The 19,313-nt window shown below is 32.2% G+C and overlaps 1 protein-coding gene across 7 annotated transcripts in view; it reads right to left on the reverse strand.

Moving 5' to 3' along the window:
- LOC118064703 (lachesin-like) overlaps positions 1-19,313 on the reverse strand; it is a 98,707-nt gene that overhangs the window by 67,745 nt on the left and 11,649 nt on the right. For 6 of the 7 annotated variants that reach the window (XM_035079492.1, XM_035079491.1, XM_035079493.1 and 3 more), the window contains one exon: positions 17,497-17,609. In XM_035079492.1, the coding sequence (XP_034935383.1) occupies positions 17,497-17,569 (73 nt within the window). In that variant the 5' untranslated portion in view covers positions 17,570-17,609. Of the gene's footprint in view, positions 1-17,496; positions 17,610-18,883; positions 18,968-19,313 lie in introns of those variants that run through there. The other variant, XM_035079490.1, reaches the window with a different exon arrangement.

The raw sequence follows: 19,313 nt of genomic DNA on the forward strand, positions 1-19,313 counted from the left end.
TAACTTACTTAGTAATTTTTCATGATGAAAGTAGAGATATATACATACTGGTACAGTGATGAATAAGTTTGTAAACAATTTATAAATTATTTTTCAAAGTTCCAGGTACTTGTTTTACAGCTGAGTTCATTTTAAGGTCATCGACCAGACGATCGACGACGACCCCACAGAGAACTGTTAGCTCCCACCTTGGATACCTCTTGGAAACTTTGTGGTGTCTTTACTCTCACCATAGGAAACTATTCTGGCATTTCATCCTAAGTGCTTTCGTACACTTGAAAATATCTCAGTCCTTTCACGAGCATCTTCATGTATCTTCTTTCCATGTCCACTATATCCTACAGGTACATCAAACAGATACCAGCAGGCAAGTGGATAGCTTAGCCACAAGAATGCCTAATTACCTACGAATAAGCTAACAACAAATATGACTAGAGAATAGTCAAAGCTAACAAGTCAAAGCCATTGCATAGTTTTATCAGTAAAGGCTAATAATGACATTCTCATGGCTGCGAACCAAGATAAGTGCAAGTGAGATTGTGAGGCGTGCACGGCATGTGCATTTGATCGATGAGATGCACGTCCGGTACCAAGTTAATAGCAATATTGGCCACTGCTAACTGCACACCCCTTACCGTAATTTGATCCAAGGTATTAGTACACTGAGAGATTCCTGATCGTCATCACTGTACAGAGAGCAACAGAGAAGGCATACGTTACGTTGGAAGCTACATTGGAACCTCTCTACCCAACCGTGACATAATTTAACCAAATTGCCGGACAGCCATGGCGGAATACCAATCCTACCCTGTATTAAACATGCCCAGCGTAGTATCTCGCCACGCACAATTTCAGTTGGCCGCGCGTGTGGATGCGCTTCTGGTCATTCAGAATCATCGATACGTGACGGCCCAACCTTACACACAAAAGGACCTCAACTTACACAAGAGTTTCAACACTGCCATCAACTCATTTACCCAATCATTCATCATCAATTTCATTCTTCTTCTCCTCTATTTAATATTATTTTTCGCTCGGTTACTGCAGTTGTCATGTTTTATGGGAATTCGTTAAAAGTTTACTAGGAAATGATAAAACGTGACGATCTTGACGAAGAGTATTTGGAGTTGAGGGTTAGGGTGAATGGAGTTGTGCAGTCAATAGAAAGCATCGTTGGAGATACTCAAGAAAATCTCCTCGTGCATTGTTTCATCGTTAAACAACAAAAACAATAACGATCGACAAATGAGAACGTTGAGTGTTAGTAGTTTCAAACTCATTCTCATCGTCATGGACTTCTATTCAACCCGTCAGAGCTCTTTCGCTGTTGATGCTTCAAAGGTTATTCGTATAGAATCATTAAAATTGATTCCAACTGTAAAATTTTCTAACGTATTAACTAGAACATAACCACATTTTATTAATGACAGAATCTTCATGATTAAATTATACTTGATAAAAAAATATTATTTGTAGAAGAGATAGAATTATGCTGGATCATTTTCTTTTGCTTGAAAATCTAGATTCCGTATATTCTTCGTGTCGATTTTGTTCTTTCTCAAAGAGAAAATTCAATAGTCCAGTTCCATCGTCACAGTTCCAAGGCGGCATGAAAAGGAGGTCACATCACTGTGCTTCAAAGGGACAAAGTTCGTATCCAATAACGAGGGAGCTTCTACACGAACGAGATATCCAACAAACTCACTCCTTCTTCTTTGGCCCTAATTCGATCCTTCTCAGCGAGCACTTGAGAACCTTGCACCGTCGTTACTTTACTCCCACAGGAGGATAATATGTATGCTGTAGAACATTAAATATCAAATCAAGCGTCCAAAAATAAATCATGAACAACTTCATCGAAAAGACTGTTGAATTTTGTATAACCACTTTTATATTCTATTATTCAAGCATCATTTTAACTGAATTAAAGTCTTCATGAATACTCTAATTTATCGTTTCATTTATTAAGTCTCAAATTTTTTTTATTTTTTATAACTTATTGGTATAGTTTCTATTCGTTAATAATCATGTAAAGTAAAAATTAAATTTTCAAAATTTACATAATTAACTTCAATGAACTCTATAATGAAATTTATCATATAATATTCATTTTATTAATTATCATGAACTATTCATGATTTAACTGACCAATATAATTGATTTGAGATGGATCGAATGAATGATATCATCAAATTTATGTAAGAACAAATTTGATGAAAATTGAATACTTGATTGCTTTATAATCTGAATTATTGAAAAAATATTAAACTAATTAATTCTTATGAAATTATTGGAATACAGTTGAATGATATTCATTTATCAATAATTTTTTAAAAATAACTGAATATTATATTATCGAATTAAAAGGGATCAGTATAATTGTTTTTTATTCTATTAATTTTAATCAAACACAAAATGTTTCATCCGAAATGCAACAACCGTTCTTTCATTAACCTACTTACACACGAGTGCATATATAACAAATCATTGAAATTAAACACATTATATAATCTGCTGTACTTGTATATGAATATGTCATACAATCAGTAAGAGTGAGAGTTTGGAATAATACACTTTTATTTTAATTTTTCAAACTCCTCATATTGCAGTTTGAACTCCATGCTGCATTTGATGACTTGGACTACTGTCCAAAAAAAAAGCAAAAGATTAAAGAGAAGAAAAGAAAAGGTCAACATTTCAAGAATATTAAGAAGCATTTCTAATACATGTCCGACCTGTTGGATCATTGACCTATGCTTCATATATTTAAAATCTTTCTGCTCCTCCTCTTTATATTCTTACACAGTCAACACTATTTCACATTTACATTCAGCAGATTCTTATCTATATTTCAAACTTCTCGCTTACTCTCATAAGCTTATAAATCATTTTCCAACCTCCAGTTACTTATCTCATCCTCACTATCACCACAAGGTTGTCTAACGTATCCTATTATTTTCGTTTCCAAAAAATTGAAGTGGATTCTTAGGGATCCATAAGTTACAATCAAGTATGTATAGTATTTATTACTAACAATTCTCCTGGCGGAAAAGATGAGAGTTATTTATTCTGGTTGACAGAAAGAATTTAAAAGAAATAACTAGTGTCCAATTCGTACACATTTTGAACCAGTTCTCAATGATGTCTCTCTTGCTCCAAGTTTCGGACGGTTGAAAATCGAGTGCGCTGTTAGAAGCTCGAGTGCTCCCAAAGGACTGGAGAGAGGAAGGGGTGAATCGATGATGGAAAAAGTTTCGCAGATTCTGGTAATGTATCACTACCCCACAATTCACCTCTCATTTTTTTCTTCTTATTTCCACTCTTTGTCTTCGTGCTTACCTGATTTTCCATCTTTTTATAAAATTATTTTTCTTCTATACTTATAAATTGCTGAATTTTTCTACTTGTTAAGACTCTTGACTTAAACACACTCGTGATGTCTATACCTGTATATTTCAACATCTGCACGTGCGCGATGAGAACTCTCGCATTCGCACGAGTTAAGCCACGAGAGACCATGAATATTCGCAACCAGTTACCCTCACATAGATTTTTTCAAGCGGAACTCTATTGTGAGTATATTTTATGTGAATATTTTAGCAATGAATGATGCCTTAATGTCAAGTTTACTTTCCAAAATTACATCAACTCACAAATCATTATGTCTCTACTACGATATCATCTGTAAGTGATATTACATATCAATTACTCCGGGTCTTTAAAAATTATTTAGCTAATTTTAAATGAATAAATAAATTTTAAATGAACTTGTTTTTTTTCTTTTAATTTTTAAGTACCAAAAAAAATTAATAAGTGAAGTATTTTTTAAAATAGAAGATTGAAAAAAAGTCTGATTTTTTTCATTAGAAAAAAATGAAAAAATATCATCAGTTGCTCATTTCCTGTCTGGAAAAGTATGATTGGCTGCTGGATATATTCAACAAAAAAAACTCAAATTTTTTTATTAATTTTTTCCCTAGATATTTCAGTTAGTTTAAACAGGATATAATAATAAAATAATAGCTGACGTTCGAAAATATTTGTTTTCATCAAATTGAAACATGAAAGTTATTTTCAGAGAAAAAAATATACATTCACTATACAAATAAAAATATATAAAATACAAGTAAAATATAGAAAAAGCATATTTTAAGTACGTAATGGTTAACCATTTCAATCTCTCCTCACAATCCATATTTATTTATGCAATTTATTTTTGGATTAACATGATCTTCGGTCAAAATATAAACGGAAAAGGACGACAAATTTTATCGAGGTAAAAAATAATTCTAGATATTTTATAAAAAGATCAAAAGTTATCAATTCGAATATACATTTTTTATTTATGGAAAAATAAATATAATTTCAATATTTTATTTTTTTTGCTGTTATGAAGACAAACGATCCATTTACAATAGGTAAAAGCTTTATAATAATAAAAAAAGAAAAAAGACCAAGTAATTCATTTTTCAACTTTGACTTTTTTGGAATGAAATTGGCATAGCATGCTCTCATTTAGACGGTGAAACTTTGTGGAGAATCTCATTCGCCCGGAGCAACCAATGATAAGGTAATTCTCGCAAACTGTCGTAACCTTCCACACCCATATATGCAGAACAACTTTAACAATTACATTTAATACGATTGGCTATATACTCTAGACTATAAACCATTGATATACCTAGTATATGGTATCCCGAGTATAGTATATAACACTTCTCTGACTGTTCTCATCATTCTCTTTGTCTCTCTATCTCTTTCCAGCTGTTACGCGGTAGTCTAATCAAATTTAATAACTTTTGTGCTGGCTGCATTTCATCTCTGAACCTCTCCTGCGTCTCATCTCTATCTAACTGACACTCCCTCAGCTCATTCCTTTACCTACTATCCTTACGTGCGTCACGTTATAAACTTATGCCTCCTTCTGTACTCGTGCCACTGAACACCACAGATTTATGATCGAGACATGCCGGTTTGCTCAAACGACCTGATCGCTCCGTGACTCCATTTTGCGACTCGAGTTCGCGACAATCGGCTAAGTGGAAAGAGAATTGTGAGAAAACTTCTTTTTCACTAGAAACCGCTATGGGAAACGAAATCATTTCACGTACTTATGTCTCTCTATCTATCGTCTTATCAGAAATAGCCAGATTTTCCCTCGAGACCGTCGACACTTTTGTAGAAGTGTCACTTATTTTTTGCTTCCAAGATATGAGAATCAAGAGATGTAGAAAATTGCTCCAAAGATGGTTACTTTTTTTTATATACAAGTCTTTGTGTTATTCTTGTTTCATTTTTCATCAATTTATCTTCTTTCTTTGATTTCTCGTCCAAACACAACTTTTTGCTGGCCGATCTTTCCCCCAAGATGTCATGTATACAAGGCAAAAAATATTATTTTATTATAAGAGATTTGAAGATACGTATATTTAATCTTATCGATATTCGGAAATACTGTAATTGGAGAAGGATCTTCTAATTTGCCACGAAACATATTTGCCGGACGTGTGCTTCCAATTCCCGTCCTATTCCTTTCACTTTCCTTATCCTGCTGCAACCTCTTCCGTTCTTTCCTCGTTTTCTACTTCACCAAAATGATAAATGAAACCGCATGCTGGCCAATCGAAATAAAATAAAATACTCGGACAGAAGTAATAAAACTGTTCCTTTATATAAATCTCAATTATCGATGTTATTAACACTTTGCGAATTTACTTTTAAAAAAAAAATATCAAATGCTCGAGACTATTTTAACTCAACAAACACAACGATAACAAAAAAGCCAGCAATCTTTATCACTCAAACAGGTCTGATAAAGAGCATTTATTTGATAACAAATTATATAAACTCAGTAAAACATTGGGTGATGAATGGAACGTAGAGGAAAAAATAAAACCGATCGAAATATGTCACGGGTGTTGGCTTAAAATAGAATCGGTAGTATAGAGGTTTGAATCTCGACCGCACACGTATTTTGCAGTAGTTAGAACGGTGGTCAGTGTAGCTGAAACAACCACCACACTGGGCTATTCTCGTGGATTCTCATGGTTCACCCCTCGTTGGCGATCTGTTCGACGCCTTCGCGGATTTACCGATAATGTTGCTCGCGTTACCTATATATCCTCGAATATACGAGCGTAAAGGGGCGACAGGATATCGGACGACGCCAATAACTACAGATTAGTGTTATCAGAGCGTAACAAACCGAAATGGTGGTTTACCTTGACACTGTTGAAATACAAGATCCCGGCCAATCGCCAATAATATACGATCTTGTGAATTAATAATTAACTAGCAGTCTGGAAAATGGCTGAAATAGATCAATCGTCCATTTGAAAAAAAAGAAAAAAACCAATAGTTCAATGAATAATACAAAAATAGCCAGTGTCATCGGGAAAAGGCAATAAAATTTTTCTATCCACACTTGATGTTTTTTTTTTAACATACAACTGTTAAAATTTTTTTACTTTCCTTCTATTTAACATCCGATAAATTCATTTGATAGGCTCAATTAATTGTTAACGTCGCGAGAGGGTGATTAGTCACTGTAGAGAACAATCAGCACTCGAATGGAGAAAGAAAAAAATGAAGGGAAGGTTTTGAGTGAAAACATCCCTCTCCAAAGTTACAGACAGACTTGCAGTTAAGTGCTCTTTTTCGTCCTCTCCTCTTTCACTTGACTAAACCTAAGTCTCGACTTCATTAAGCCCATCTGGTTCTTACAAACGTCACTTACTTTTAATTTCGTCGTTCCTATTTGTCCACTTGGAGTAACTTTTGATAAGAAAATCATCATCACAATCATTTTAGTTATAAACTTAATCGACTAAATGAGAGAAAACACTTGCTTTTATATATAGAAAAGCACACCAATAGCAGTAGTTTTTGAGTTCAATCGATCTTATATACCATCGTATTATCTCCCTTAAAGAATCATCTTTGGCTCATTGTGACTTTTGCTGTTCAATTTCTTTACAAATCACCTTGAGGTTTTCTCACTTTTGTTACTTTCATGTACTGCCTCTTCTTTTCTTTTCACTCATAAAGATTATCGCGTGTTTGAAATTATTGAACACTCGTGTTTTCTTTGTCAAAATTACTCAAGATAATCAACTCAAATTTTTTTCCACTTTAAACACATAAATACAGTCAAGTTGAACGGAGAATAAATGAGTGAAAATATTTATCTTGGCGAAATTTTCAAATTGGTTGGAGTTATTTTAAGGTCTAGTATCGATTATCGATCAACTAGAAAGCAATAAAAATAAAAATCATGACATTAGGTTGACTCAGCGTATATAATAATAATGATTACATGAGAATAACGTTAATGTTCAATAATAATTAGTAATAATTTATTAATCATTCAATAAAATGACGTAAAATGAGTAGAACAATTTGGCTGGGATGGCAACTGCACAGCTGGAAACCTCAGAATATTGGAGCTACTCCAAATTAACTTATTAAATTAGCGCGGATGCAAGCAAAACTTGGCAAAACCTTTCTTTGGTATTTTAGTACTGTACAGAATCAAAAGACACATACATGATAATGCTCTATTAAATTTTAAGATATTCCATTAATTAAATTTCTACCTAGCTGAATATACTTCACTCTTACCTCCAAATAAATCAGCTATTGAACATTCACTGCCTCTATTCCATCTTTAGATATAAAAATATAAAAATTCCTAATGAATAAAAAAAATTCTAAAGCTTTATACGTATTAAATGGAATGAAATCTCTGATAAATGAAAAAAAGTATAAATTCCTGTATTTTTTTTTTGCAAGAATACTCAATTATAAATTCAATTTCATGTATTTATAATAGCTGATATATTTTATTGAAAATCCATCGGATAAGGTTGTCTGGTGCTTAAACAAAGTTATTCGAATGACGAGTGTAATATACATTGAGATACGAAATTCCCGGGTGTCTGAAAATAGGTAATCCCCCGTGGAACGCCGCACGTCACGATTGGTTGGTACGCGCACAGGCACACATGAATCCGTCCAATTTATCGCCAGCAAATTGAATCTTTGTCGGCAAATCTATGGCACCATCCACTCGGGATAATCGGTTAGTTAATTAATATTGTCAATGCGCGGGATGCGAGGAACTTGCATTAAATCGTACTAATCCACGTCCGTTTAAACTCACTTGTGAGCATGGAAATCATCCAGGAATTTACTCAAGCATCTTGCTTCTCAATAATCAACATTCTTGTTACATTGACAATTATTATTGCAATTTAACTACAACACATGTACATACAAACACTACAGAATACAATCATTTTTTAATGAATAAAAAAAAAAACCCTGAGTTGAGCTAACATGATGAATTTGTTTTTAATGAACAGTACTTCCAAAAGAAAGGTGTTTGTGCGAAAATGAGATAAAGTTGGAGAAAGGTTTGAAATTATTGCAGTAAAAGTCAAGACAGTTGGGTAAAGACAACGCGCAGTCGTTAAACAAGACTCTAGGTGTAGGAATAAATTTTGTAGGAGTGAGTAACGAGCTGAGCTTTTGGGTACGAAGAGAAATGTGAGAAAGCAAGCAAGAAAAAGCAACTAACATACATGATGTGTCACTCTACCATTAATCTTGTAGAGACACAGAAAAATCATTGATTTTATCATCGAATTAATAGCAAAAAGTGAAAAATATCGTTTTTGTCTTCTTGTTTTGTCAACTCAATAATAAATTGAGGGAAAACTTTGAACAATTTTATTTTAAATGATATTGCATAAGTTAAAAATGAGTTTGAAATTTAATTTTATGAAGTTGAAATGATGTTTAAAATGGACATGTTGCAATGGATTAATTTTATTCTGAAGTAAATAATAAAATCTAAAATAGGTGTAGTTGAAAATGCTAAATTTTTGAGGAATGCTTAGTATTGGTTGGAAAAAGGTGCATTTCATGTTCTCCACCAATTATATTTTTTTTTAAATCACATTTTTTATTTAATTTCATTTGGAAAAATAACGACGGATCCCCATTAGAGTATCTACTAGTTTTATTTTACAATGTGGTACTTGGGAGTTTTTTCGGAAGGGTGTGCAGCAGCTCAAGCATCAGTGGTAGCACCAGATGGAAGGAGGAAGGGATAAAAAGAGAAATAGATACGCTGGACGATAGCTTCGTTAGAAGTTACCTTCATTTCTCTGGGTGGTAGGGGTTCTTGGTTCTTTAATTCGTTTACCGGCTATTACTAGAGAGTGAGTGGAGGCGAAAGTACGAGCGTAGTCCGAAACTTTTCCATTTCATTAAGCTGTCTCCCTTTTTTCTTCTTACGCCATCAACTTTATTACTTTGTCCTCTTTTGGCATTGCATCAGCGCCCACCTGCTACTACTCTCTACTCTCAACCACCTTTATCTATACTCTCTTCTTTCTCTGCTATCTCATCTGCCGCTCTTTACCCTGAGCTAACAGCCAGCTAGTGCTTGGTATAACTTTACTCTAAAGCTTTTTTTCCACGCTATTCAGAGCTGCAGGTGCTTGCTCATCCTTTAATGATAAATAACTCACCCCGTGAATTCAGATGAGTTTGTTTTTACTTGCTATAACCTTCAATCACCTCATTAAACTTCTAACTATGTTTAAAACTTTAATATCTGATATTCTTCGTTGTAAAATAGTCGGAAAAAATTCATGAATATACTCTTGATACGTATAAAATGTATTATCCATTCTAATAAATATTCTTATACTGTCATTTCATCTAATTTAACTTTTTTTTAGTCTTTTAACTATTATCATAACCATTTGAATCTGTTACGTTCATTGAGTCTCGTTAAATCTCTATCTTTCTCTTTCTCCCACTATTTTTCCTCTTGTTCTTAATTCGGATAAAATTTAACATTACTACATTTTCACGTATGCCAACGTCTACCAACGCCAATTTTCATTTTATTATTTTTTTTTTTCCACTATTAACCAACCACACCATTACCGCCACCACCACACTCATTCTTAATTGACGAAATTTTACCATTTTATTTTATTTTTTGTTTTAATTTTAGATGGTTGTTCTTAGCCCTTCTTTTCCTCCGATGAAACGAGTGCCGGAAATCCACAATGAAATTTCCGCTTCGTAAACCTTGAAGCAAAGTCTTCGAATACTATAACCTTTTATTCTCTCAATTGAGGGTGTTCTTATACTTCTTTTACCCTCATTTCTCTTTCTCACTCTGCTGTTTTATTTTTCTGATTTTTTTTTTCGTCATTTTTTAGTGAATGCAGTAATGTGAGACTTGACTATAATCGATAAGAATTTTTATTGTTCTCGGATTTACAATGTTCGATAAAAGATTTTTCGAGTTTCATCGTCTCTTCTTCCGTTCTTTTTCACCAACGTAGCTAACGTAGCCAACGTAGCCAACGTGGCAGTTACCATAAGCTCTGGTTATACTCCTATTAACAGTATCACGAATTCTATTCTTTTTATACCTTTTTGGCCATTTTCACCATCATATCCATTGTTCCCTATTTTTTATAACATTTACAACACTGTCAAATCAATGTTGAACTTTTAGATAAATCGATTTATTATTATTTTTATTTGAAAAAATATCGATAAAAAATGTATACGTCAAATGAATTAGAAAGAATGAATGAAATTTATAAATCAACAATAGATTGCAAAACAATATAGAGAATGTGTGATATTTTCATCAGTTGATTTTTCCAGCGGGGAAAATCGGTTTTGGCTAACGAGCCTCGAATTTATCGGAAGAGGCTTCGGGAAAGAGGATTGAGCAGTAGTAAAATAAAAGTTGCTGAATGCTCGGCATAGGTGCATCGTTTAAATTGCAATCAAATAGTGAAACAGGAACGCTTATTGGACGGAAAACATCCCAACGTTATATACTAGGTCGAGAATTCCAGTAAATATAGAGCTTTTATAAAATTTATTTTAATTTTGTCATATTTATTGCATTTTTGACTATATCATAAATATTACTAATATTTTATTTTCATAATTTGATTATTCAATTAATAAATTTCGTCTCAATAACTTGCATATCGAAGTAAATATTGAAATATGTGGAGAATATATTAATTCATGTTGTTGTTCAGTAATAATCATTTGTAATAAAATTTTCATGTGATAAATTTGGAAAAATTTAATTGGATTCAAGTTGGCAATTTTATTGTGATATATATGAATTGAGTAATTTTGACAACAAGAGAAATAATAAAAAGTATTAAAGTGGCAACGACGACAACGAACATTAAATGGATTATGTGTCGTTGTTGGAGATTGAGGGAGAGATTTTCTAGCGTCCGTCATAGAAGAGCATTCCTTAGTACGTTATGGAAGTGCAATAGTAAAGACAAATTGCTTGGGATAATTACGAGTAGTGAGCATTCAGGGTCTCGGATAGAAAGGGGGTATTATTCGAAAAGTAGGTCGAGTTTTGTAACTTGATGCAGCAACGAGTAGCTACTGTATAACATATTCATTTAATTGGTAGACCACTTTTTGTTTTCTAGCCTGTTATCTTTTTCATTTGTTTGGAAGAATTCAGTCTGATGGAAATTAAATCAGTCTATAGTCTTGATTCTATTCTATTGGTGTAATCCAACGTGACTTGATCATACTAGTTGAGAGATTGACTATCTATTTTTTAGCCCGTATATCAGTCAATTTAGAGGTTTTAAAAAACATTTTTAATCAATAAAATATCATTTTACACTCATATTTTTTTCCATTAAAATTAAACGAGAATAAAATGACTTTTCATTTTACCATCAAGAAAATGGACTAGATATAGTTTTCAATTTTTTTACGCATACATAACTATTTTATGGCGACTATTTGCGAGATAGGTATGCAATGCCAATAAAAAAATAGAAATGATAGAAGAGAGATCGTAGAAATTGTAGGAAAACGATTCAGATATTTTTAGAAAAATTCGCTTTGCGAATGTCTCTATCTAACAATCAGGAGGGAAGGATTGGTTTTTTGTTTCTGGGGACAATTTTATCCGGGGCTATTATCCCCACTTTCTTTTTCAAACCCTCAGGCATGACTACACCCGCAATGCTAGCTGTAACCCACCCTCCTCCTCTTTCTCTTTCTCCTCCTCCTCCTGTCTTCAAACTCGTTCCTCTTCTTTTCTATATACTTTTCACTCGTACGCTTTCTTCTCTTATTCTGCAAAAACTATAATTGTATGAAAGATGTTCCGATTACGACTGTTCTTTTTATATCTGAATTTTCACAATTTCTCATAACTTTTATCACTTTAATTTGCCATGTGAATTTAATGCTATTATTTTTACTATCAATTCAATTATTATTGACATCGTTCATATTGTTCCCTATTCAAGTTTTTCTTTTTTATAACAAATAAAAGCATTTTTTAACAACAATGACACTTGTAATTTATTTTTCATTTCTAAAAAAATTCAAAAATCTGGTAAAGTTATTCACGATAAAAAATCTAAAATATTTTATTAAGAAATATAATAGAACTAATGACACTCATAGTATTCATTTAATAATTTTTATTATAAAAAAAAAAGTTTCTCAAGCTATTTTGTAAAAGAGCGAACAATTAAAAGTTACAATTTTGCGAAAACTTTGATAATTATCTCAAGAACGATGTCGAGAGACATTTTTGTCGTGTCAATTTTATTTAGTATGTAATTTAACTATTCTTACTTGAACCTTAATTACTGTAATTATATATTGCACATTGTGCTATTTATTTTGTCAATAAACTAATTTAATTAGTTTCTCAAATTTTTTTCTTCATTTAAATAACTCAAGACATAATGTGTTCTATTGTAATGGTTATAGTCGATTACTTTTTTTATTTAATAAACATCAAGTTTGCAATTATGAAGATTGTTATGAGCAAAATACTTTTCAGATAATATACAAAGTTGCATAAAGAATATTAAATAGGGTTTTCATGGAATAAATTAATGTAACAAAGCCAAAATTGGAAACTTTGAATACTTGTACTGGTCACTTTGTGCAGACGTTCATTTATATTCATTTAGTCGATATAGCTCTCTAACCGCACTCAAAGAGCAGGGGAGTACGTGGAATATCAGGGTGGAAACGTGAGAAGGGGATGAACAAGAGACACAAGCAAGAGAGAAAGTAGCTCTCTATCTCACCTTTGAGAGGAAAACTTTGCAATCCCTGGCGTCCAGATTAATCTAAGGTATCTAACGCGTTGACTGTCCAACTTCCTCTCTCTCTTTCTTGGTGCTCGTGCTTGAGTGCCACCAGCAGACCCACCAACTAGAGAGTCGAGGCGAGCCAAATTAATATTTGTTGCGCAGTTATTCAAATTAGAGGACACTCACTTCTCATCCTGGCTCTTCTCCTAAATCCACTCGACCTTTCCTATCTTCGATCTACACTACAATGTGCCATCCATCAAAAATTATTACCTTTCATTGACTATACCGATTATTTGTATCAAAGTTTCAAATATTAGAAAACAACTTTTACCTGACAAAATATCAAATGTACGATTTTTTTGTGGAAATAAAAGGAAAAGCTTTTTGGATATCAAAATATTGGAAATATAAAAAATTTAATCTATAGAATATCAAGTGGAGTTTGAGGTGAAAAAGCTACATTTGCATATGACGTATGTCACACTCACTAAATTCAGAAAATCATCTTAGATATATGGGAGAAAAACCAACGACGACGTTATGAAACTTTTCAATAGCTAGTCATACACTCTAACTCAAACATTAAAAAAAAAAAAAACTTGATGTAGATAAGTCGACTGGAGTAATATAATATCCATACTTTGACTATATAACCTCGAGGTATTTACCCATGAAAGAGAATGGAAGAATACGATATACAACAAGGCAATGCCAAGAATATTTACGCACACAAGACTGCGTAGGCCAACCCTCAAGGTGTAAGCAAAGAAAAGCATCTCCAAGAATACTTTAGCACAAGTTAAGGCGGTGATATTACCTTGCATACTACTTGGAGTTTTCTCATCTAAATTGAAAGATTTTTAGTGATATTTGCGTATAGAATTATATGGATGTATGGGTATGATGCATGTAAGATTAGTAATATAGAACATGACAGAATTAAAAAGACGATCAAAGCAGTAAAAGTCAACGGCATGACTCGTGCGTATATAAAGGGCTTTAGATCCTCCAAAAGATCCTTTAATTACGTCACGAAATTTTCGTCTTATCATGTTCCTTATTGTGGGTTACATTTAATTAACGTGATTCAAAGTATTAACCAAACTAAGAAAATTATAATCACTTCTTAAATTTAAAAGTCAAACTATTTTAAAACTTTACTACTCGCTCTTGATGATCAGGATTAATTACTTTTTAATTAATAAACACACATTTTTTTTTAGAAAATGATTATAGAATAATTGTTTACAGTAAATTAAAAATTTTTAATTGAAATTGAAGCGAGATATTGAGTGGAAAATAATCTTTGAAAAATTTCGATGTTTTCATGTGAAATGAACGTTATTTAGCAGAGAGAAAAAGGCCGACAAGCTAAACAATATTTCATTATTTTGTAGGAAAGCCGATCGTGGGCAATAGAGAAGAGTGGACCATTTGGCGTTAACGCAATAACCTGCAACCCCAGGGAGAAGTCTCAGTTCGCGCGTGCAACAAAACGGCACGTTATAAATCAATCCCTTCTGCATTGTACTTCATACAGTCTAGGGTGTAGGAATAAAATGTAATTACGTGGAATACCGAGAGAAAGAAAGGGATTAATGAGAAACAAAAACGCTTATTCGTATTCTATGATACTTCTTCAACTTATCAACGTGTCACTGTTGAATTATAGTTATCATTATTTAACATACAACATTTTCAAGGGTAATTTCCAAGAAAAACATACGAAATTAAACATTAAATATTAGGACAAACTAAACAAATAGATTTCAAGTAAGATAACCATAAATGATGATAATTTAAGTTTTTTTACTACTTGAATTTTGCTCTATTCTTTAACCAACTTTCTTCTTTACATTCTTATAATTAGTGTACACTCTTTTCTCCCTCTCTTTCTCTCATTCTATAAAAAACTTTCCGCTCGTTAACGACTCTAGGGATTGATAGTAGAAAAAAATGAGGATTTACTCGAAAACCTGAGCTTTCTACGTGTTTGCCATAAAGTGCCACTACCAAAAGTAGAGCGAATAAAGAAATTTATTTACGGGAAATAAAAAAAAAATCAAAGAGACCCAAGACAAATCTTGAATAAAATAATTTAAATTACATTGTGAATTCTTTTGACCATGAATTTACCATAAAAAAACTTTGATAACTAAATAAAAATATGGAATAAGTAAACTGTTGAAAGTAGAACAGATGAGAATTATTTAAATGAGATAAATTTCAAAAGAACATGAATAAAAAAAATCAAGTAAATAATTAAATAAAAAAAGAAATGAAATATATTTAAACTGTAAGGATAAATTGAATTGAATAATTTTTCATGGAATAATCAAATAAATAGTTGAGAAGGGAAAAAATAATATCAGAGCTTATTATCGTGTTAAGCAAATAGTAAATAGATGCGAATACAAATTAAGTGATAAAAATGAAAAAAAATAGCGTGCCTTTTCTACTTTACTAAAACATATTATTTATTGTAATCAAGATACATATATCTTTTTCGCGGGGGAACTTTCTCATTATTATGTGAAATGAGAAGGTACAGAGGCCAAGTTATGTATTGGCCGGTCTCTTAGTGTATATACTTGTACATGTAAAGCACCAGAAGGAGTGGAGGATAGAATAGAAGAGAGTAAATGAGAAGGCGAGTTGGTGTAGTAACAGGCACTAATGTACATTTAATGTCTTAACTTTGAATACAACCCAACCTGCTCAAGATAACATCTTAAATATGTTTTTGCATTTACGTAGCTGAATGCTGGCCTGTCAAGCAAAAATATTGTAAAGCTCAGGTAGGAAAATTCTCGACGGTCAAAACCAAATCAGTCATGTCTTTTTAGAAATTTTAATGCTAAATCATTTGTTGTGGAAGACAGACTGTCTGCTATTCTTTCAACAAAAAGCCTTTTTATGAAATAAATATCTTCATAAAATGAGTCCATGATAATAAAGAAACTTTTATTTTAAATAATTTATCCATTAAACCTTTAATGTGGACTTTTCATCAAGCAGATTTGTTGTTGTACCATTATTCATTTACTTTTATAATAATTGAGTTGATTTATGTAGCAGTTTGATAATTTATTACTGCTTAGACGATAAATATTTATGTCGCTGTTTTATCACACACCAACGAGGAAATGAAAAATGAATGGAATTTAGTGATGTCAATTTCTACAAAGCTGGTTAATAAATGATTATTCATTAATGAAGAAAAACATATTTTAATCATATCTGTTAAATAAAAGATACGTCATAAAAATAGAAAGAGTTATTCTACTTGAAAAATCAATTAAGTCTATTGACATAAAACTGTAAATTGAAAATTGAATTTACTTAAAATTTTGATATCTATAAATGAACATTTTATACGGGTGAAACGACGTGCGTTGATTGGATGGTTTTTGGGTGACGACGAGACAAACTCAATATTGCACACGACCGATTAATATGTATTTAAATGAGAGCTTTAAAGCTCTGAGAGTACGTGAAATTGAACATCTGCCATTCACGAAATTTAGTTGCACACTTTACACTTATATCTATATTGTTTACAACAAGTATATGCATCAAGTGATGTCTTCTCCTACAAGATGATAAGCATATTGCATGAGTGAATCCTAAACTTTTGACGGTTAAATGGATTGATAAATGCCTACGTCACTTTCCTGCTAAAATCTTGAAACCATTTGACAAACTTCTTTTGCCTTGATAGAATGATTCTTTTTACCACCAAGCGAGAAGCCATGACTGCAACTGACATTCGTAATATTGCGTCAAAAAAGGAATGCTATGATTTTCGTGCTATAATCCACACAGTCGTATACTCTTTACATTTTCGAATGCTTCCAGTGTATATATGATGACAGTTTATGATATACTAATACTAAGACATGTTTTAAAAATATATGAGAAGCTTTTAAAAGCTTTCAGCAAAAATATTAAAATATTAAACTTTGCTTCACATAAAGTCGACATATTTACTTATTTTACTAAATAAAATTTCATATATAAACAACTTCATTCATACGTTAAAAACGACCCAATTATTATTTAACATTAAAAGTTAATAACACATTTTATATAAAAGAAAAGTGGCTAAACACGCTAATTTTAAAATTGTATTTCAAGTTTCAAAATTGAATGAAATACTTCTCTATGAATATGATAAACATTAATATACAAAACCGATTGTAAAAATTCAACAAAAAAAAATTAGCCACACATTATTAAAAGAATTATTTGTAATAAAAATTTTATATTCTATTCAACCAATTATTTTTCCATTAATCATCTTAATATAAGTTATTTCTGAATAATAAAAGAAGAAAAAACTTACCTTGACACATGACGGTGATGACATGCAAGATACTGATGCTAAGATAACGATTCCTTCTCGGCCGATCTGCCATTTTTTGATCGATCCGAGTCTTGATAAAGACTCTAGGTTTCCTAGAAAAAAAACAAATAATTATAATCACTCTTCATATGGATAATAAAGTCTAATGATAGACTTTTAGATGGTTCTATTCATTTGATCATTTGAATCTATAGCATTGCTGTTATCATATGCAATAATAACATTCAGGCTTAGACTGATACATAAAGCATGTTTACTGAACTGTAATTCGGGAGCATTCACATTACTTTGCGCATGAGTACATGTTATTGGTAAATAGCAATATGAATACGTAGGAACATACACAAAGTTCACGTATTCGTAATTCCCATGAATAAAGAGACCGTGAATATTCAATATCTCATCATACCGGATACTGTAATCCTCGGTAGTTCCAATGATGAAATTCAATTATTTTTTATACACTTTAGAACGTAATTAGCAAATTTTTTAACTAACTATAGATAAATATTTTTTTTCCCCCCTTCTAGACTCTTTTTTCGTTCGATATTTTACCATTTTATTGGAACTATACAATAAAATGTAGAGGAATTTTAGAGAATTGAAAATTAATCAACTCAAATAATAATATATTTAATAAAAGTTGTTATCCAAAATTTCCTGATAACTTTTTTTTGGTAAAAATAATCTCCATTGTCATCAAATACCTTCAACGAAATAAATTCAAATAATCAAACTTGTTTATAAAGTGTAACAAGAACTTAATCTTCCAAAAGATATAAAGTTAATAATGATTAATCATTCTAATTTCTTTCCACGTTCAACATCCAAATGTTACATGCAACATATTTAATAGATAATTGATAAATACACTATAGTTATCAATGAAACACAGTATATAATTAATGAATAATCAAAAAAGACACAATCTCAATTGAAATAATGGAGCTTCACAAATTTACGAATGAATTGTCATTATTTTATATTAATTGATGTATAATATTATTCAAAAATAGAAATAAAATAGTCATAATGATGAGAGAGAGTATTTTCTTTCATTGGATTTTCATATTTTTCATTGTAGCACACAATTCGGATGTGCGCCAAATCCCATCAACGTTTTCTCTCCTCTCTACATACAGCTTTCCCAAGTGCTCACTCGCCACCGACGGAAACCAATTAATAAGCAGCCACCGGTGCAAACTTTCAGATCAGCTAGTAATACCCAGAACTTTCAAAACGAGCTTGGATCGGCGTAACTCCCGTTTCACGACTCGTTACGTGCTTAATAACAATTACGTCGCGACCATCTCTTTCACCCTAACAGGTCTGCTGTCGCACAAATTGTACAGTTATACCACTCAACTGGTTACCTCGTAGTTGGTGGACTAGGAGGATACTATATGGATATTGTAGCACCATTGCCATGGATATCACCAATGATACGAGTACTTGAACTCTTTGCCTCTCTCCCGTTGACCAATCTCGCGAGTGTCGTGCACGTTCGCATTGCAACCACTTTGTTTTTTGGTGTACGCTCGTTAATAGCCTCGGATTGTTTAATCCAATTGGACAAATTGCCCGCCACACGGACAACAGTTTGGTGGGACGACACATTGGCCAGAAAACTCACATTCAGAATAGTAAAAGAGCGAGAGTGACTTTTACTGCATCATGGGGGGTCAGATTTACGAGGCGATTTACAAATTGGCGGTTATTGTAGTACTCGGAAATCAAACTGTCCTCTAAATCAAAACGTCCGGCGGCGTTCATTAAACGTCAAGCATAACCTAGGT

The sequence above is a fragment of the Chelonus insularis genome, unplaced genomic scaffold (assembly GCF_013357705.1).
Source record: "Chelonus insularis isolate UGA/USDA-ARS -01 unplaced genomic scaffold, ASM1335770v1 contig_24_pilon, whole genome shotgun sequence".
Classification (NCBI taxonomy): Eukaryota; Metazoa; Arthropoda; class Insecta; order Hymenoptera; family Braconidae; genus Chelonus; species Chelonus insularis.